Source organism: Cydia strobilella, chromosome 16 (genome assembly GCF_947568885.1).
Source record: "Cydia strobilella chromosome 16, ilCydStro3.1, whole genome shotgun sequence".
Lineage (NCBI taxonomy): Eukaryota > Metazoa > Arthropoda > Insecta > Lepidoptera > Tortricidae > Cydia > Cydia strobilella.
This window is the reverse complement of record NC_086056.1, coordinates 13,158,245-13,179,510: the sequence shown is the minus strand read 5'-3', so window position 1 is coordinate 13,179,510 and position 21,266 is coordinate 13,158,245. Positions and strand designations below refer to the sequence as shown.

The window sequence follows — 21,266 nt, the reverse complement described above, 5'->3', positions numbered from 1 at the left end:
GTTGACCTACCTCCGGTGTCACTGTGACTGGGACGTGGTACTTCCGGGACACCCTGTATACAGTATACACTGAACAGGTTGGGTTACCTTGCGGCTGCAGGTGGGTAACTGCAGGCACGGGCTCGCGCACGCGCTCCACGAAGTGCTCGAAGGTGGCGGGCTGCGTGTGGTGCTGCACGAGCTGCTGCAGGCTGCGCGCGCGCTCGGAGTAGGCGTGCTGGTAGAGCGGCATGGTGGCGCGCACGGCCCGCCCGCCCGCCGTGGCGGCGCCGCGCACCAGCGCCGCGCCGCACGCCACGCTCACCAGCCCTTCCTCCCACAGCGGACCGAACACTGCCACCTGCAACAACATTAACCGTATGATAAACATGGTATTAACATTTAAAAACCACAAACCAAAAACGATGTACAGTCGCCATCAGATATATCGGAGCGGCCGAGGTGCTCAAAAATATCTGAACACGCACCTAGCGCCTTGACAATAGAGGCGTGTTCAGATATTTTTGAGCACCTTAGCCGCTCCGATATATCTAGTGGCGACTATACATAAAAAATTGCCTCTCCGTCTTCGAGAATAACATCTTCTTTTCGTTAACGTATTTTTATTTTTATTTCTGAGCCTAGCCAAAATGTAGCATATCCGCCACCTTCCTACTTTTCATCTTTAATAATCCGTTCCGCTCCCATATTTCCTTACACATCTATTCTCCGATTTCACAAATTTACTTGAACTAAACCTTACTACATATACATAAGGTCCACCGACGTTAAGGTTGGTTGTCAGTACTCACCGAAGGCTTCCTCGAGACGGTGACCCGCAGCAACCCGGCCGACAGCGGGTACAGCACGATTAAAACGTCGCAGAACTGGGTGGGCAGCGTGTCTCTCTTGTAAGCTCGCCAGTGCTCGCTCCACACTACGTGGACCTCGTCGTTGCCGAGATGCCGCGTCTGAAATGTACAGATAAAACTCTAGTTTCTTATTTAATCATAAATGTTGATAATAACTATACAAATGTACGTATAGTTATACATCATATAGTGACAATTAGTAAGTTAATAATTATGTTGTGTTCAATCAAGTTTTGCGAATAAGGGAGAAAGACTTTCGCTTAAATGAGAGAGAGATGCACGGTCTCAGACTTTAATCTTTAATCCACTCAGGATTCAAGCTTATTTAGTTATTCAATACATAATCAATATAATCATATTGCAATGTCTAATGTAAAATAAGCCCTAAATTGCTCAATAGTAGCCGAAGCACCACGGAACGCACGCAACACATCGGTTAAAACAAATGCGGCGCAAACTTAGCGTCGAATGTGCGATTCGTGGCCGAGGTGTAAAAGTCAGCGACAAAAAAGTGATTTTACACCTTGTCCCAATCGGGAAAAAAACATCAAAACGTGTTATAGTTACCTTGTTGAGGATGGCGTCGGGCGTGTCGGCGGGCATGCGCGTGGCGACGTGGAAGAGCGCCTCGAGCGTGAGCGTGGCCGCGTACGGCGCCACGTGTTATAGTTACCTTGTTGAGGATGGCGTCGGGCGTGTCGGCGGGCATGCGCGTGGCAACGTGGAAGAGCGCCTCGAGCGTGAGCGTGGCCGCGTACGGCGCCACGTGTTATAGTTACCTTGTTGAGGATGGCGTCGGGCGTGTCGGCGGGCATGCGCGTGGCAACGTGGAAGAGCGCCTCGAGCGTGAGCGTGGCCGCGTACGGCGCCACGTGTTATAGTTACCTTGTTGAGGATGGCGTCGGGCGTGTCGGCGGGCATGCGCGTGGCGACGTGGAAGAGCGCCTCGAGCGTGAGCGTGGCCGCGTACGGCGCCACGTGTTATAGTTACCTTGTTGAGGATGGCGTCGGGCGTGTCGGCGGGCATGCGCGTGGCGACGTGGAAGAGCGCCTCGAGCGTGAGCGTGGCCGCGTACGGCGCCACGTGTTATAGTTACCTTGTTGAGGATGGCGTCGGGCGTGTCGGCGGGCATGCGCGTGGCAACGTGGAAGAGCGCCTCGAGCGTGAGCGTGGCCGCGTACGGCGCCACGTGTTATAGTTACCTTGTTGAGGATGGCGTCGGGCGTGTCGGCGGGCATGCGCGTGGCAACGTGGAAGAGCGCCTCGAGCGTGAGCGTGGCCGCGTACGGCGCCACGTGTTATAGTTACCTTGTTGAGGATGGCGTCGGGCGTGTCGGCGGGCATGCGCGTGGCGACGTGGAAGAGCGCCTCGAGCGTGAGCGTGGCCGCGTACGGCGCCACGTGTTATAGTTACCTTGTTGAGGATGGCGTCGGGCGTGTCGGCGGGCATGCGCGTGGCAACGTGGAAGAGCGCCTCGAGCGTGAGCGTGGCCGCGTACGGCGCCACGTGTTATAGTTACCTTGTTGAGGATGGCGTCGGGCGTGTCGGCGGGCATGCGCGTGGCGACGTGGAAGAGCGCCTCGAGCGTGAGCGTGGCCGCGTACGGCGCCACGTGTTATAGTTACCTTGTTGAGGATGGCGTCGGGCGTGTCGGCGGGCATGCGCGTGGCGACGTGGAAGAGCGCCTCGAGCGTGAGCGTGGCCGCGTACGGCGCCACGTGTTATAGTTACCTTGTTGAGGATGGCGTCGGGCGTGTCGGCGGGCATGCGCGTGGCGACGTGGAAGAGCGCCTCGAGCGTGAGCGTGGCCGCGTACGGCGCCACGTGTTATAGTTACCTTGTTGAGGATGGCGTCGGGCGTGTCGGCGGGCATGCGCGTGGCAACGTGGAAGAGCGCCTCGAGCGTGAGCGTGGCCGCGTACGGCGCCACGTGTTATAGTTACCTTGTTGAGGATGGCGTCGGGCGTGTCGGCGGGCATGCGCGTGGCGACGTGGAAGAGCGCCTCGAGCGTGAGCGTGGCCGCGTACGGCGCCACGTGTTATAGTTACCTTGTTGAGGATGGCGTCGGGCGTGTCGGCGGGCATGCGCGTGGCGACGTGGAAGAGCGCCTCGAGCGTGAGCGTGGCCGCGTACGGCGCCACGTGTTATAGTTACCTTGTTGAGGATGGCGTCGGGCGTGTCGGCGGGCATGCGCGTGGCGACGTGGAAGAGCGCCTCGAGCGTGAGCGTGGCCGCGTACGGCGCCACGTGTTATAGTTACCTTGTTGAGGATGGCGTCGGGCGTGTCGGCGGGCATGCGCGTGGCGACGTGGAAGAGCGCCTCGAGCGTGAGCGTGGCCGCGTACGGCGCCACGTGTTATAGTTACCTTGTTGAGGATGGCGTCGGGCGTGTCGGCGGGCATGCGCGTGGCGACGTGGAAGAGCGCCTCGAGCGTGAGCGTGGCCGCGTACGGCGCCACGTGTTATAGTTACCTTGTTGAGGATGGCGTCGGGTGTGTCGGCGGGCATGCGCGTGGCAACGTGGAAGAGCGCCTCGAGCGTGAGCGTGGCCGCGTACGGCGCCACGTGTTATAGTTACCTTGTTGAGGATGGCGTCGGGTGTGTCGGCGGGCATGCGCGTGGCAACGTGGAAGAGCGCCTCGAGCGTGAGCGTGGCCGCGTACGGCGCCACGTGTTATAGTTACCTTGTTGAGGATGGCGTCGGGCGTGTCGGCGGGCATGCGCGTGGCAACGTGGAAGAGCGCCTCGAGCGTGAGCGTGGCCGCGTACGGCGCCACGTGTTATAGTTACCTTGTTGAGGATGGCGTCGGGTGTGTCGGCGGGCATGCGCGTGGCAACGTGGAAGAGCGCCTCGAGCGTGAGCGTGGCCGCGTACGGCGCCACGTGTTATAGTTACCTTGTTGAGGATGGCGTCGGGTGTGTCGGCGGGCATGCGCGTGGCAACGTGGAAGAGCGCCTCGAGCGTGAGCGTGGCCGCGTACGGCGCCACGTGTTATAGTTACCTTGTTGAGGATGGCGTCGGGTGTGTCGGCGGGCATGCGCGTGGCAACGTGGAAGAGCGCCTCGAGCGTGAGCGTGGCCGCGTACGGCGCCACGTGTTATAGTTACCTTGTTGAGGATGGCGTCGGGTGTGTCGGCGGGCATGCGCGTGGCAACGTGGAAGAGCGCCTCGAGCGTGAGCGTGGCCGCGTACGGCGCCGTGGCGCCGCCGCCGCCGCGCAGCCCGCCCGCGAACCCCACGTGGCTCTCCAGCTCCACCTGCACACACACAACGACACCCGTTCAGTGCCCGTGCCCCGCTTGCAGAACAGGACTCATAAGCAACATGGGAATTGTGTATTGATAAACGCCCATCCGAAAAAAATATATAAATAAATATCGGGATGACAGATGCAACAAACACGGATACATTATTTCAGTTTCGTTTGGCGTTTCCTTAAAACGATTGTCACTTGGCTAGCCCCCCCAGGAATTATATAACGCTAACTAGTTACATCATGACTATTCATGACCTATAATCTAAATATTATACAATGTGATTGTGAATATCCTTTATATCATGTCTAAAAATAATTAACCAGATATATCCAAAAATAAGAAAATTAAATCAAGTTGAATAACACTATAATTTTCGTATAGTTATACTATACCAAAATAAATACATACATTAGACCAGAAAATTATACTGATATTCAACTTCATGTACTTTTCTTAGTTTTTGATATATGTGTTTAATTATTTTTAGATATAATATAGAGGATATTCACAGTCATTGTATATACATTTTGGACTAATCCATTCGCCATTTTTAGAGCAGTTCAAAATCAACTCAGGATTGTGAAAATTTTGAGCGTTTTCTAATAATTTGTTAGACCAAGTAGTGAAAATGTTAGACTATGTTATATATTAGTAATCTACTCACAAAGCCCTTTCATTTGGTACCCCACATGGTATGTTTAAAAGAAAAAAGTTTAAAACTTTGTACTGCCGATTTTGTGACGTCACAGTTATCCCCCCCACACTCTTAGAAAGTGACAAGTTCTTATTTCGTACTCAGTAGAGTCTACCGAACACAACGATACCACTTGTCGATAGTATACTGTACAGTCACATCGAATGGTGTATTAGGCCCTCTGGCCACTGTACTATTGAAAGAACTACCCGACCGAATAACTTGCCCACGATACTAAGGAGGGCAATGCCCCGGTAAATGTTGCAATCACCGCGGTCTCCCTTCCTTTTGTATAACGTGATGATGTTAGCCTCACGAATATCCTGTGGGAACACTACATTCACGTACGTATTAAGTAATAAATTAAATAATTATAATTATATAACACATCAATAACGTGAGAATAAATATTTATGTTCATCACACAAATATAAGTCCTTACCGGGATTTAAACCCGAGATTACAACTTCGCAGACGAGGTACTAATATTACCATTAATTAAGCAGCTGTTACATATATTCGTCTTATTTCTCCAAGTTTCAAGTCCAAGTGAAGAAAACATACCTCCCACGCCAAGGCAGCCAGGAAGGCCTCGTAGGCGGGGCTGCCGCAGCGGTTGGACAAGATTTCGTTGCGAGTCTCCTGCCCTTTGCCCACGTAGATCACCGCCACTTTATGGGTCTCACGACACCTGTAAAGATTGAATGGTATATGTGATGTAGGGATAAAAACCGGACAAGTGCGAGTCGGACTCGCCCACCGACGGTTACGTACTTTTTAGCATTTGTTGTTATAGCGGCAAAAGAAATATATCATCTGTGAAAATTTCAACTGTCTATCTCGGTTCATGAGACATGCCTGGTGACAGACGACAGTGGAGTGTTAGTAATAAGGTCCCGTTTTTACCCTTTGGGTACGAAACCCTAACAAAAAAAAAATTTTTTCAATATTATAACGCTATAAATGACATTCGTTATTCGGTAATTCACAGATGTTAAAAGATACCAAAATTTAAGTGAAAAATCAAAATGTCCACATTATTGCTATCTGGAGCGCGATCATTTAGTTCCCACACTGGACATTTCGGACATAGCATATTGTGTGCGTGTGGATTGATCAGTATTAAGTGAGATTAAAATGACACTAAAGTTCACCTCTGCGCATCGAGATTCCGCAGTTCTCGCAGCAGGCGCTCGGAGCGGCGAAGCAGCTGAGCGTGCGCGCGTCGCGATGGAGCCAGCGTGCCCAGCTGCGCCAGCAGCAGCCGGCACTGCGAGAACGGGCCCGCTGACCCGCTGTCGGGTCTCTCCGGTATTTCTAGTTCCTCGTCACTGGAGACAAGAGTAAAGTTAAAACCAATATTCTGTATTCTGCTATTCTAACTGCATAAGATTAACAGATGCTTCAAAAATGCTGGGTGAAAAAAAACCGTAAGCTCTTATAGGGTCTCTAAAGTAAAGGTCTCTCCTAGATGGTAGTTCTCGAAGTTGTGACGAGAGAAAAACAGCGGTGACAACTTCAGCTTTGATTCACGACAGTAATAGTAAAAGCCCAGCTTTGTCCAGCCTCTGCCGTCAACGTAATGTCGAAGTTAGCTATCCCAACAGCACCAAATAGTAACGATTCTCTTTCTAGAAACGAGGTAGTGGCGCTCGGTGTTCCGGTGCGCGGCCACCGTTCGTCTTTAACTCCTTGAGGTAGATGTGAAGGGGGCAGCTCTATCCAGTCTACGTAATATCAAAGATAGATATAACTCCGTAATAGATGGATACAGTCTAAGGAAAAAACGTGCCTCGAAAATCACGAAAATTTGATTCTCGATCAGATGGCGCCACTAGTTTTGGCCTACACTCGTATAGAGGGCGTTGACTGTTTCGTTTGTTATTTATAATTTTAACGCATACCAGTGAAAGAACATGGGTCAAAATCATATAAAAGTAATTAATGCAAATAAAAAAATCATTTATCCATATTTAAATACATGTTATCGTATTTTTATAAATATTTATTTTTAGTTTTAAAGTGTGTCGACAGATGGCAGTGAATTTACTGGGGTTACAAAATTTACTATGACAGTACCGCTCTAGTATAAGTTACTCTATGGTAATATCGAATTCAACTATCCTGGTCACGGCACAAAATTGTAACAAACCTGTCTCTAGAGGCGAGGTAGTGCCGCTCGGCGTTCCGGTGCGCGACCAGCGCGGCCACCAGTTCGTCTTCGGCTCCTGGAGGTAGCGGGGAAGGCCCGGCCTCATCCAACCTTCGGCCGTCTACTACTTCTGGTGATGTGTGGCCGATGTAAGCCAAAACCTGTTGAAAGAATTACAAATATACATGTTTGCTTGATACAAATTCGGAAGTATAGGCCATGACCACCAACCACGTCAACTGACGAGCGTGGCTACAGGTCATATCAAACTTTATTTAAACAAGATTCATGATTACGCGCTGCACACGATAGGCGTTGCGTTTAAAAGGTTAAAAACTAACGATTAAATTGAAAAATTGGTTTGTGCCTTAACTGATTGGCCAGTAAAACAAAGTTGACACAGAACAGTGCAAACTAGTAAAACATTTTACATACATGATCCAACTGGTGTTTATCTGGCGGACAGTTTTGGTAGTCTGGCAGCAGATCTGGCGGTAACGGCGGCGGCAATGATGACAACGTGTTATCGCGCGGACTCTCCACGCTGTGAAAGGATATTATTATTTTAAAAATAACTTTTACAGTACATAATACTCGTGTGGTGCACTAGTGCGGGAATGAGGTATTTCCGTGAATATGTCGAAAGTTTAAAGGGCCATATGTACTGTAAAACGTAGCACGATACACGTGCGAATAGGTAATTCGCATCAATGACTGGATAAGACAATGGGGCTTAAGAAAAAAATATGGTGTTTATAAAATAGTGTGGCAGTAGAAAGCAGCTGAGCAAAATTCACTCATCTGTTTATGCAAAATAATAAGTCTGTGTTTAGCTGTAACTGCTTTTTGTGATACTAGCTTTAAGTAGCTTTACAGTAGGTTCAAATTACCTCTCAGGTAAAGCCAACGGTTCGGGCTCTTGCTCCGCGCAGTAGGAGGGATCGTAGTACAACGCCGAGGCGTCCCAGCACGCCTTCCCCGCGATGTCGCGGAGTAGAACACGCACCTGCCGATCTGATGTCGCTAGACCTGGACAAGGAAAAAATCTATTCAATAAGTGGGTGAATTCTGAATTTATATTCCGGATAATAAAATGAGTGTTCGTTTGGACTTTTTTTAACACCACGTCGGTAGCAAACAAGCATACGACCCGCCTGATGGTAAGAAGTAGTTAAAATGCGCGTTGTCGACCCTTTTTGAATACCCCATACTTGTAGCTCCTCGAAAAAACCTCGTCACAGCTTATGAATTCCACAGCCGGAGTGATGCGGAAGAAAATTCCTAAACCGCCCAACACAATTTGCTCAATCCAACTGTCATATTTGCATCTTCATCATCTTCTCTGCAGGACTTCTAGATATGGTTTAACCTAACTAAACTTAAAGTCCTCCGTTTGAGTTAGGTACAATTGCTAGCAACAACCCACTGTATTTTTTTAAACCGTACTTACCGTGTTTTTACTGTATTGTTATTTATTAGTGCACGCTATAAAATCCCGTTCCTGAAAGTTAGCTTTAGGGCCTCCTGTGATCTAAGGCTGTATACTGACCGGGCGCGGGCGGCGGCGGCGGCAGCGCCGGCAGCTCGACCAGCGAGGCAAGCGTGGCGTCGCTGAGCCGCAGCAGCTGGATGTGCGGCGCGGACAGCACGGCGCCGCCCAGCTCCACCCCGAGCGACGGCGAGCTGTCGTGCTGCTCGCCCACGCCGCACGAGAGCTGGCAGCTGCTCCACAGAGGCCAGTGGCCGAGAAACAGCACTAGTTGCGTGCAGATCTGTGGGAAAATAAGAATTGCTTAGGTTTACAGTTTCTCTTCAGAAGAGGTGTCTAAAGAAAGCTTAACCTTCAGCTGTGGAAAATTTCACCTTTATCCTTGTATCGCTGTAGTCTAAAAACTGCTCGGACCCGTGCGCCTTTCCACAGGTGAGGGGTTATTAAGTATACAATGACCTATTTCTCGGAGTTTTACAGAGAACTGTAAAAATAAATCCACTACGTACGAGTTTCGTAATCTATGAAAATGTCAACAAATCACAAATGTTGTGAATAATCCGTTCTCATCGTATTTTGACGGAAACGTAAGAATTTTTCATGCTATTTTAGTCCATCTCAGTACAAAAAGTACTGATGCTGACTGAAGTAGCATGACAAAGACGAACGTCTCCAAGTAAGTAAGTAAGTAAGTAAGTATTTATTTGCAAAGAATAAGTAGGTACAATAGAAAAAAATACGATGGGAATCACAACATCTGTACTAACTTAGCACCTGAACTTTTAGAAAGCGGGCCATTATATCATTTTTAAATAAATAAACGACCATTTTAGTACTAAACCATTTTGAATTTCCTTATGTCACACATTTCGCCAATTATTATTATTTATTATTAAATATTCTGTTAAAGGTTCCATTAAAAAAGTAGCATACGTGAAAGTTAGTACTATCAGTATCACGCTAAAGATCACTGCGGCACGTAAAAAAATCACACTCCAGTGATAAGAACATTGCAATTGTTTTGGAGGTGACACAATGTTAAACTGATCAGATTTTCATAGGCTAAGTATATTTTCATGTATGAAAGTAAAAAAATGGACTGGAAAATTAGGAAACGGTACACGTAAAGCCTTGATTATGGATTATTCAGATGTTTTTTTTTATTCGGAGTGAAACCGGACATCTTTTACCTGGTGTAAAAATGGCGCGGTCCGCCAGGTGTCGCCACTGTTGCCGGAAACAAGAGTGAAATAAAGCACTAGACTGGTGATAATTCGACGGAAACAGATATGCTCTCTCAATTATAAAGCTTCCAGTGACGGTCAAGTAATTTAATGTAATGATTGTCATATTATCATTAGTCATAATTCTGAAACCGTTAACTTTTCAGGATTTTCCTCGTGTTATTTGTTTTATGGCAATCCTGAAAAGTGCGCGTTTCTGAGAAAAACCAAATTATGACTAATGATAATATGACAATCATATGATACAAGTGTGAATGCTTACCGTCTGCGCCCATAGCTTCACATCTACGGTGGAAGCCGGAGCAGCTTTCTGGCCTAGATTGTCTTGTCCATGCTGGATGTTGGGGTCGAAGTCCTCGTCCACTGGTAATGATAGTCCTTCTATTTCGGTGTTGGTTCCTCGCATCACAGCATATAGCACCTGAGAACAAATTATATAAATTAATTTCTAATAGATAGATATTCGACATTTTGAGAGACATGAATTAAAACATATTCCTAAAACCAAAGAGGATATAATAAGATAGAGCGGTACTGTCATAGTAAATTTTATAACCACTGTAAATTCACTGCCATCTATCGATATACGTTAAAACTAAAAATAAAGATTTTTAAAAATACGTTAAAATGTATTTTAATGATTTTTTTGTTTGCATTAATTATTTTTATATGATTTTGACCCATGTTCTTTTACTGATATGCGTTAAAATTATAAATAACAAACGAAACCGTCAACTCCCTCTATACGAGAGTAGGCCAACGCTAGTGGCGCCATCTGATCGAGACTCCAATTTTCGTGATTTTCGAGGCACGTTTTTTCCTTAGACTGTATCCATCTATTACGGAGTTATATCTATCTTTGCTAAAACCGTAATGAAGGTTGGTATGATTTTACGAATGATAAATATGTAGGTAATATCCTTAAGGACTAGACTTGATACGATACATATTAATATTATTCCTAAAAAGTATAGGTTTAAAGATATTTATTCTCATAAAAGACATACAAGTCACTTACACGAGAACAGAGTTATAAGTAAAAGTTATCCTATTTACGGTAGCATTAAAGTCGAGCTCGAGAGGTACACGCTCACACATATTTTTTTTTAAGTATATATTATAAATATTAAAATAAAATAATATTTATAAATAAAATAATATTTTGGTATTTCTAATAATATTAAAGGGATAAGTTCGCCTTTGTACATCTTATTATTTGTACCATGTAATCTTTAATATGTATATTTGTACAATAAAGAGTTTACTACTAATACTACTATTCCAAAACATGATAGCTATAGTAGTCTGTTACTCAAATTTTTACTTATAGTTTAGTTTATTTATTTCTCATAAGCGATCGTCGGATACAAAGCAAATGATTCAATTACAATTTATATTATAGTTTAGGAGTAGTTAATATACAATGGTATATAGATCTATCACAATATATTAGTCATTTCAAAATATTCAAATAACAAATCTTACAATGTCAAAATTAATAAATAATAAAAACAATTATAATATAGTACTACAGAGTACCAATCATTAAATAATTTGAATTATTAAACAATGTCAAGTTAAATGCAAAAAAAGAAAATAGAGACATGTCAAATGAAAAATAAAATAAAATGAATAATAATATTGCCTGTAAGTGGGGGATCAATAAAAAATGTGCCCTTTTACTATGTTAATTCTAGCAAAGATAGATATAACTCCGTAATAGATGGATACAGTCTAAGGAAAAACGTGCCTCGAAAATCACGAAAATTTGATTCTCGTTCAGAGGGCGCTACAAGTTTTGGCCTACAGTCGTATAGATGGCGTTGACGGTTTCGTTTGTTATTTAACAATTTTAACGCATATCAGTGAAAGAACATGGGTCAAAATCATAAAAATAATTAATGCATAAAAAAAAAACATTTATCTATATTTAAATACATTCTATCGTATTTTTATAAATCTTCATTTTTAGTTTTAAAGTGTGTCGTCAGATGGCAGTGACTGTGGCAGTGAGTGGCAGTTACTGGGGTTACAAAATTTACTATGACAGTAACGCTCTAGTATCAGTTACTCTATGATTCTAGTATGTAAATTGTATCTTCTGTTGGTGATCCTAATAAACAAATAAAAATATAAATGTATCCTCACCTCCTGGGATGGAGCAAACTCGGATTATACGCATTTACATAGAGTAACTTATACTAGAGCGGTACTGTCATAGTAAATTTTGTAACCCCAGTAAATTCACTGCCATCTGTCGACACACTTTAAAACTAAAAATGAAGATTTATAAAAATACGATAAAATGTATTTAAATATAGATAAATGTTTTTTTTTATTTGCATTAATTATTTTTATGATTTTGACCCATGTTCTTTCACTGATATGCGTTAAAATTGTTAAATAACAAACGAAACCGTCAACGCCATCTATACGACTGTAGGCCAAAACTAGTAGCGCCCTCTGAACGAGAATCAAATTTTCTTGATTTTCGAGGCACGTTTTTTCCTTAGACTGTATCCATCTATTACGGAGTTATATCTATCTTTGGTATTTAGGAGCGAATAAAGGTAATAAAATAATTTCCAGCTTGCTGGGAATTAATTCCTCAAAACGCTTTTTTTGGGTCTAATTTGACTGGCCTAGCAGTTTACTGAAACACTAATTGACTTGTAATTATTTATTAAAGCACTCTATACACGGTGGCTAAAAAATAAGTGCATTCCCGTTGCCAGGGAGGTTTTGGTATTATACTGAGCAACTTTTACTATAGGACCAACCCCGAAATCGCAAAAAAAAATTGGCTGCTTCATACATTTTGGCTGGCCCATTTTCTATGGGAGGGTAAATTTTTTTTTCGCGATTTACTATAAAAGTTGATCAGTATAATTCCAAAACCTTCCTGCCAACGGGAATGCACAAATTTTTTACCCACCCTGTATGTATGCTATATTATTTATACTGTTTTTATTAGTGTTGAACTAAAAAATAAAGAAAGAAAGAAAAATCCCCGTAGTTACCACCAAACCGAGTTGGTGGTAACTAATGGGAATTGTTTTTCCCAATAGTTACCAGTGGTAAAAAGTGGAAAAAAGATCCCAATAGTTACCACTGGTAAGAACTTGTGGGAATAGCCCAAATAGTATGTAGTAATTTTGTAGAGCGGGCACCACGATACAGGCCTAGCTAGCCTACTGTCTGACCAATACATGATTTACACAGAAGTAGGTAAAACAAATAAAATTATTTAATAAACTTTCCAACTCAGCCGGGCTAGCACATGATTGGCGCGATAGTATCTCGCCGCGACATAGACTACCCGTCCCTCTTTAATTCATACAGTTAGTAAAAGACGGGTAGTCTATCTCGCGGCGAGCCACTCACGCGCCAATCATGTGCTCGGCCTACAGGTCTCATTCGAAGACTATCACAATATAATTGCGAAAAGCTGCACCCAGGTGTCAAGCTAACGCTAAACAATGGCTGAAGGATGTACACTCGTTATGTAAGAAAGTTTTAGCACTATGTTTGTGGGCCATTCGTCTTCATTCATTAGCACCATACACAGATCACTTACACACTAGACGGAGCAGCATACAAGATTAATCGTGGTCCCATTGCGCTCGCTAATTCAGTATGAGCGCGCGGCCGGTTATTTCTGTTCTGTGTTTATTAACGAGCTTTACTTATGTAAATAACTAATATACAGCGAATTTACGGGTGCGGGAATAATTCCGTGTGTTTATAACTTTGTTTATTGTAAAATAATCACCAAACTATGAATAAAAAATTGGCAGTAAGCTTTAAACGGGCTTAGAAATGTTCAAATAGTTTCTTTCTTTACAGTTTTTACTTTTTTACCTATTTTTTGGCTGGTGTAAAACATTCCCGCACGCAAAAATCCGGGGTGTGCTAATATCAGATCGAGTGCTATTAATACATATAGATATACCTATATGTTTATTGAAGTATAAAAATGTCTAGGACAAAGCTGTACATTTATTTCAAAAGTGATGATCTATTTTGATGTAGGTGAGGGCTAGAAAAATCCGTCCGCTTGAAAGAATGAAACGTAGGTATGTATGCAGACCGCCCGGCATGAGCCTAGCCTAGACTCAGTGAAGAAAGTCCACGTCGTGTCGCGTCACCTCGCAGTCTTTGTAAAAGTTTTATGCCGCGTAGTCTGTGTGTGGTTGTCTACGGCACCATATTACACGCGGTTTTGACATCGATATTATTGTATTTATAAACGAGGAATACGTAGGGATATGTACAGTTTGCAAACAGCTCGAGTAGCAGTAGTTTACTGTATAGTAAAACAAGCTTTTAAATTCAAAATGCATAAATACGTAAGTTACAGCATATTTATTTGTTTGCTTTGTAATGGGACTTTTAAAGCAGTTAATTGTTAAATATTCGAGCGATAAAGATGCAGATAGCGAAATTTCGTATTCGTGTTTCCCGGTAGGTTCTCTGTAAACAAACCGCCTTGATGCATCAATGTCATATTTTATTATCTCTGAAAACTTGTCAAAAACCAGTTAAAGGTACAGTATGTATAAGTTACTCTATGCTTTACTAAAAAGGCTAGTGCTGCACTCTGGTGGCAGAACATTGCAGTAATATCCCCTATTTAGCAGTAATTATTTTAATATTTGGTATAAATGCTGCCTCGTACTTTTCATGTTTATCGACAAAGTTTAATAATATCTCAGGTTTTTATTCTCTCATTTACGTTTACTCACGGTTACGTGTAACCGGTCGTAGTCGTTGAATACACAGGGAGATCGATTAAATAATCTCATAGAATTATTGGGATTCCCAACCTGTGGATTTTTAAAATATTTAGATCACTACGGTTTCACTCACTATTATTTTAAGTCGCTTTTGGCGACATGTTTCGGACTCTTCGGGAGTCCTTCCTCAGGCCTTCGTGAGGCGTAGTATGGATTTTTTTACGTTTTTAGGCAGGTTTTTCTAACACGCCTTACTGTCCATTAGTAGTATTTAGTAGACCTTATTTTATTATAACACTTGGGTTGTCAATGGTTAATGGTTGGTGTGAATGGTTAGTTAACTGTGTAAACGAATTCAACGATGCATTTTCAGGCAATCGTCGCCCTCGCCCTGTTCGCTGTGGCTCTGGCAGCGCCGCAACACCAAGACCAGCCTCCTGTGGAGATCCTCAAGCAGGACGCCATCGTAGGTCCCGAAGGGTACCACTTCGAGTAAGTTTCGATATATATTTACTTATAACTGTTTAGCCCTAGCCTCTGTCCGCGGCAAAGTCCGTGTAAATAAAATTACCGTGCCCTTTATCACAGAATAAGTAATAGTACTACCGTACAGAAAAGAAACTTCCTACAAAACCGAAGTTTGACAACGATTCAGGGACGAATCATGCTGTCCCTTTCTAAATCGCACTACCCCTTTCGGCTATTTAGGGATGTCAAAAGTCAAGTCATTATCTTGTCTGTGGTTGTGCACGCAAAGGGACGTAAGTTGTGCCAATCCTAATAATTGCTCGGAGCAATGCTGAGTCAATACACTATTCAGCTGGCATGCATCAATAGGGAATATTACGCGAAACTCTGCGCAGGGGGCGCCACTACCACAATCTGAGGGTCTATCGCAAAACAAGAAAATCGAAATTTCGTTATCTAACATCTCTGTCATTCTTACATATTCGAGCGATAAAGAGGCAGATAGCGAAATTTCGGATTCGTGTTTCCCGGTAGGTTCTTTGTAAACAAACCGCCTTGGTGCATCAATGTCATATTTTATTATCTCTGATAACTTGTCAAAAACCTGTTAAAGGCACAGTATGTATAAGTTACTCTATGGTTTACCAATCGGGCTAGTGCTGCACTCTGGTGGCAGAACATTGCAGTAATACCCCGTTTGAATTGTTGAAATTTTAACTATCTGTCAATTTTGTTAAATTTAAATGTCGCTGTCCCGCTACGGGAGTTTGCCACACGAAGGGATGTATTGATACTTCGCTTCCAGGTTCGAGACGAGCGACGGCACCTCCCGCCAAGAGCAGGGCCAGCTGAAGCAGATCAGCGAAGACCACAAGGCCATCGAGGTGCAGGGCAGTTACAAGTACACTGCGCCCGACGGCGTGGTGTACACTGTCACTTACACCGCCGATGAAAATGGGTTTCAGCCGCAAGAGCACGTCGACCAGGGGCAGGGACAGCAGGGACAACAGTACCCGCAGTACCAGCAATAAACACTAACAGACTACATTGATCATTGGTGAAGCTTATCTCGTTGCATTAAGGGTCAGGAATGGTCAGTTTACTCGACGATGGTACAAGAACATCGCCGTGTAATACTGTAGCCGCAAAATTGATATCTGAAGTAGATAAACGGTACAGTTGTAGTGCATAATTGTTTTCCATCGTATTTTCTCGGAAACGTTCATATTTGTCATGCTACTTCAGTCAACCTCAGTACTTTTTGTACCGAGACTGACTGAAATAGCAAGACACGTTCCTACGTTTCCGTGAATAAACAATGGAAAATAATAATGCACTTATCTGTACATTTTGTGGTAAATAGTTAGTCAAATACTTACGCTTGAAACACTAGTTACTGCATTATGTGGGGGCCGTACAGCGCCATCTACTATAGGCGTCAAATTTGCACCAACAATGTTTTATACTACTTTTTGCGTCCTATTATTATTCCTATAACCATGATCCGATACATACACATAACAGAAAGGGATGGATTTTCTGGAATCTTAGGTCAATTTATTATCCCAAATGAAAGGTTGATATCAATTTAGTGTCTTTCAAAATTTTGATATTTGTGTAGGTTTTACTACACGTTCAAAGTGTTATTTCTTACTTTATTTTTAACTTCTTCTCAATTTACTAATTATTAATGTTTTTTTATAACTTTTTATACTTATTTTTGTACAGATTTTTAAATATATTTGTTAATATTTTACTCTCTCGTTTAATTGAAAAAGAAAAAAACCTATTAGCATGTTATTTTGAATATAATAAGGAATAAAGTCTGGTCGCCCTCCTTCCGCTGCATAAGATCTGTAGAGGCACACCGAACAGCAACTCGGGAGACAAAGGAGTAGAGCCAGCCAAAGGAATTACTGAAGCCCGCACCTGCTCACTACTTGGGCCAAACATGGGTAAATAAACCGTGAATTATAAGTATCTTAGCGTCTGGTCGCCCTCTTTTTCCTGCATGAGATACGTGGAGCTACACCGTACGGCGAACTCGGCGAGACATAGGAGCAGCGAGCCAGTCAAAACCTCTCAATCTCGTCCGCTACTGCTAAGTAGATGAGCCAAATATGCGTCAATACACTTTACGATTATTGTAGTATCTTACCTTGAATATAATAAGTAACAGCGTCTGGTCGCCCTCTTTTTCCTGCATGAGATACGTGGGGCCACACCGTACGGCGAACTCGGCGAGACATAGGAGCAGCGAGCCAGCCAAAGGCTTCACTGAGTCGCGTCCGCTGCTGCTCGCGAGTTGGGCCAAGCATGCGCAGATCCACTTTATTATTTTACCTGTAACAAAACTGTTATGTTTATTTTGTGGACCATCAAGCAACTGAAAAATGGCTCCATTTAACTTTATTGAAAGGAAGAGACTTGACTCGGTATTTCAGGTAATGGCAGAATATAAAATCACCCCTGCATAACATAAGGATCTTCCCTCCTTCCTTCCCTCATCCTGCCTAATGTGATTTTTCAAATTGTCGACATATTTAATTTTTAGCAAGTTATGAATAAAAAGCCTGGATAGGTTGAGGTAACACTGAAATTTGTTTTTTTTTTACTTAATGCGTGAACCAAAGGAAAATCAACTCTATTTTCCAAATAATTTGGTTTGAATTTTAATGGCTTAAACTAAGTATGGTGGGCAGGACCAGGATATAGGGAATAAAAACAAAATTTCTATTATTCAAGAGTTTCTGAATAAACCTATGATTTGCAGAGAAATGAATAGCTTACCAGCGAGCCCCGGATACATTTCAACTATGCGGTCCGTGTAGTCGGCTAACACCAGTATGCAGTCGCTGACCACTTTCGCAATGTGCTTGTTTTTCATCTAAAACAAACGTTTTATATTACTATTTTGAAGTTTTGTAAAAACTCAGACCATTTTTTGCCACCTTCGTTTTGTTTTGCTTCGTTGAAGTAACCAGGGATGTTGTGAATATTCGCATCCGCATCCGCAACCGCGGAACTTCCGCATTATTTTCAACATCCGCATCCATCCGCATGGAACAGATAGGTACAGGAACATCTTAGCGGCGGCGTAAGTGCTAGGTAATATCGTCATTAGGCAATAGGAATCTCGTTTCGTTTTTGTGATTCGTCGATTGAGCATTTTAGCCTATGATGAACGAGGTCAAGAAGTGAAAAGCTTGTTTTATTTGGACTTTAGTATAGTAATGTGATTGTGGAGCACCTATATTCTTGTTCAAATACTAAAAGTTTCGTTTTTTTTAAATAAAAATTACTAAAATGTAATATTTGACTTTTTGATGTGCCTAATGCCGCATCCGCTGATGTCGAAAAATCGGCATCCGCAACATCCTTGGAAGTAACTGATTACCTACCGCGCGCGAATTAATACCATTTCTTCGTATTAGCACACGTTTACCCCTAGGCGCCGCAGACTGGACGTGAGCAGCGCGAGCGGCAAATCAAGACCGTTCATACTTTAGGTCAAGTGTAATGTATGAACGGCCACTGGCGTGGCGTCCGATCCGCGGCTCGAAGCTAACTGTACAGGCGGCTCGGTCGAACAGACCACAACTCGGACTCACCATCAGCATCTGCAGCAGGCAGGTGACGATGGAAGGCAGGCGCGGGCAGTGCTGCCTGGTGGCCAGCAGGCGGCACACGTGAGCGGTCAGCGCGCAGGCGCCGCAGCAGCGCGCCGCGGCCGCGCCTTCCCGCCGGCACACGCGGACTACTATGTTTAGCACGTGTTCCTGTAACAATGTGATCATTACACATAGAGGTTTTTCTAGCACGAACGAGGCAACGCTAGTGACTTCCTTCCGAGATTTAGTTCATCGATATCTTATAACTGTCATAATACTATCGCTATGAGTAACTATCGCGGTAACCGAAGACAATATTATGTCATAATACTGTTACAAACAAATATGGCATGTTTGGATTTTTTTTTAACAAGAATAACGAAACTATCAATATATTAATACTTTACCCACATATAGTTCATAATTTAAAACGTTCGCGCTAGAAAAATCTCTATGTCTAGTAAAGATAGATTGGATGAAATGGAAAAAAGTCCTACAAGTTAATGGCCACCATCTTAATGGCAATCATCAGTATCATTCTTAGAATAGGTAAATTGTGACTGAATAAATGAATTCAAATATGCACTATTGAAAACAGTTTTACCAAAAAGAATTCCACCTTTTTCTAGACAAGCGTACCGGTGGTTTTGACAAGCTAGCCCTATAATCCATGGGCGCTTCCAAATGTATACAGACTTGTAGACTGTGTAGTGTGACTGTGTTTGTGTGTGATTTTTAATAGTGTAAAAAGCTTTATTTCGCACATCGTTAAAACTGTGTATTCATGATTTCCACTGGAATCCTATTTTGTAACCAGAATCGTCTGATAATTTTTCCGTATCAATGAAAAATAATAAAATAGATTACCTTGAGATCCGGGCACGAGACGGTGTTGTATTGATGGGGGTACGGTTGTAACATGGGCGCGCTCATCAGGGAGTCGGGTAGCGCGAGCAGTGAGCCTAGGAACGTCACCGCTGCTGTTCGGGGACACTGAAACAAATAACACTTTTTAGTAAAATATATTTTAACTTGTGCACATTACTCATCATTATCAGCATTATCTAAGCTTTTTATCGCCCACTGTTGACCATAGGCTTCAAGTCCGCCACTTGTCCCATTTCTGAGCTCGTATCATCCAGAAATGACCAACAATCTCCATTCTGCTTGGCAACATGTCCAGTGCAACTTCATTTTAATATGGCCACGACGTCACGTCTTGCACCTTGGCGCAGCATCGGATCTTGACACACGGTTTTAAAGCTTGATGACCAACTTTCTGAGCTCCGTCACTATCTGTGCTTAGTGAGCGTCTCGGCACGTTAACTGTCGTCAGACTTGTGACTGAACACTCGGCGTCTCACCGTGGGCCCCATGCCGGAAGAGTTGAGCACGACCGTGGACGCTTGCACGAAGTCGAGCATCAGCAGTGAGTAGCCGTCGAGAGCCAGGGACAGGTAGCGGGACTACTCAACCAGCACGACTAGACTTGTCGAACACTCGTCTCACCGTGGGCCCCATGTCGGAGGAGTTGAGCACGACCGTGGACGCGTGCACGAAGTCAAGTAGTAGTAGCGAGTAGCCGTCGAGAGCCAGGGACAGGTAGCGGGGCGCGGCGTACTCGACCAGCACGTCTACTACGGATCGGTCCTCGCCCGTCAAGCCTGAGGCAAAACAAACACTTCTATTGTATTTTTAATCTATGAGGGTGCTGAACCTGTATGATGGTAAAGGTTAGACTTTAGTCCTTTAAAAACACAGTTTTTGAAACTCCTAGTCATCAAGTTGAAGCATCTCTATCTAGAGATTGAGTTTTTATATAAAGAATACTACTTTCTATCATGTTAAATCCTTTCGAGACGAAAAAAACTCGCCTCGTGACTCAAATATTTAGAAATTGCCAAGGCAAAACAGATAACTAGTGATTTCCACAATAAAAGTAAAATTACACTGTAAATCAATAGAACTTTTACGATTTTTACTCATTATTATTTACTAACACGAGACTTAATCGCAGTCCCGTTTTAGTAAATAATAAAAACTAAAACAATTAAGAAAAAAAGTTAATAGCCGCAAAACAAAAATATTTTATATCCTTCTGGGACCTGGGACTATCCTACCATCACAGGTCGTTGAGAGGTAAGTGTCAAATTACAACATTTATTTTTAGATATTATGTTTGTATAGGAGCATTTCAATGCGTCAATATAATTAATTAATTATAGGTTTTTAGTCGATGTGTGGTTACTTTAAAAAAACCGGCCAAGTGCGAGTCGGACTCGCGCACGAAGGGTTCCGTACCATTACGGAAAAAACAGCAAAAAAATCACGTTTGTTGTATGGGAGCCCCATTTAAATATTTATATTATTCTGTGTTTAGTATTTGTTGTTATAGCGGCAACAGAAATACATCATCTGTGAAAATTTCAACTCTCTAGCTATCACGGTTCATGAGATACAGCCTGGTGACAGACGGACAGAGGAGTCTTAGTAATAGGGTCCTGTTTTTACCCTTTGGGTACGGAACCCTAAAAAACAAAGGCTTCTGGGATCCAGTAGTATAAAACAATTTCATCTCTTTTGGGATCAACGTACCTTTCTTTTTCACGAGCACGCTGGCGGCAAACATTTGTAATGATTTCACTGACCTCATATTTTCCCCCTGTGTCAATGTCACTATTAGTACTATTTAAAATAGTGAAGCGTTGAAATGCGCAAACACTGTTAATGTAACTGCGTTAACTGTGTAGGGTAATGCAG

At 43.3% G+C, this 21,266-nt stretch overlaps 2 protein-coding genes across 2 annotated transcripts in view; one reads left to right on the top strand and one right to left on the bottom strand.

Moving 5' to 3' along the window:
- Positions 1-21,266, bottom strand: part of LOC134748547 (probable Rho GTPase-activating protein CG5521) — a 44,999-nt gene that overhangs the window by 4,924 nt on the left and 18,809 nt on the right. The window contains exons 19-33 of the mRNA XM_063683336.1: positions 20,016-20,170; positions 19,374-19,499; positions 18,507-18,674; positions 17,686-17,782; positions 17,054-17,238; positions 9,954-10,112; positions 8,508-8,730; positions 7,849-7,987; positions 7,394-7,502; positions 6,959-7,119; positions 5,961-6,137; positions 5,371-5,497; positions 3,963-4,112; positions 792-950; positions 88-340 (exon numbers count right to left, since the gene is read on the bottom strand). Coding sequence (XP_063539406.1) covers positions 88-340; positions 792-950; positions 3,963-4,112; positions 5,371-5,497; positions 5,961-6,137; positions 6,959-7,119; positions 7,394-7,502; positions 7,849-7,987; positions 8,508-8,730; positions 9,954-10,112; positions 17,054-17,238; positions 17,686-17,782; positions 18,507-18,674; positions 19,374-19,499; positions 20,016-20,170 — 2,388 coding nt within the window. The remainder of the gene's footprint in view (positions 1-87; positions 341-791; positions 951-3,962; positions 4,113-5,370; positions 5,498-5,960; positions 6,138-6,958; positions 7,120-7,393; positions 7,503-7,848; positions 7,988-8,507; positions 8,731-9,953; positions 10,113-17,053; positions 17,239-17,685; positions 17,783-18,506; positions 18,675-19,373; positions 19,500-20,015; positions 20,171-21,266) is intronic.
- On the top strand, positions 13,980-15,997 carry LOC134748630 (larval cuticle protein 65Ag1-like). The gene is made up of 3 exons (XM_063683427.1): positions 13,980-14,040; positions 14,801-14,919; positions 15,701-15,997. The coding sequence occupies exons 1-3, from the start codon at positions 14,029-14,031 to the stop codon at positions 15,924-15,926; spliced, it is 357 nt and encodes a 118-aa protein (XP_063539497.1). The 5' UTR covers positions 13,980-14,028; the 3' UTR covers positions 15,927-15,997.

Coding starts and splice junctions, on each gene's coding strand:
- LOC134748630 (XM_063683427.1), top strand. Junction 14,920..15,700: donor CCCGAAGGGTACCACTTCGA/GTAAGTTTCGAT, acceptor CTTCGCTTCCAG/GTTCGAGACGAGCGACGGCA.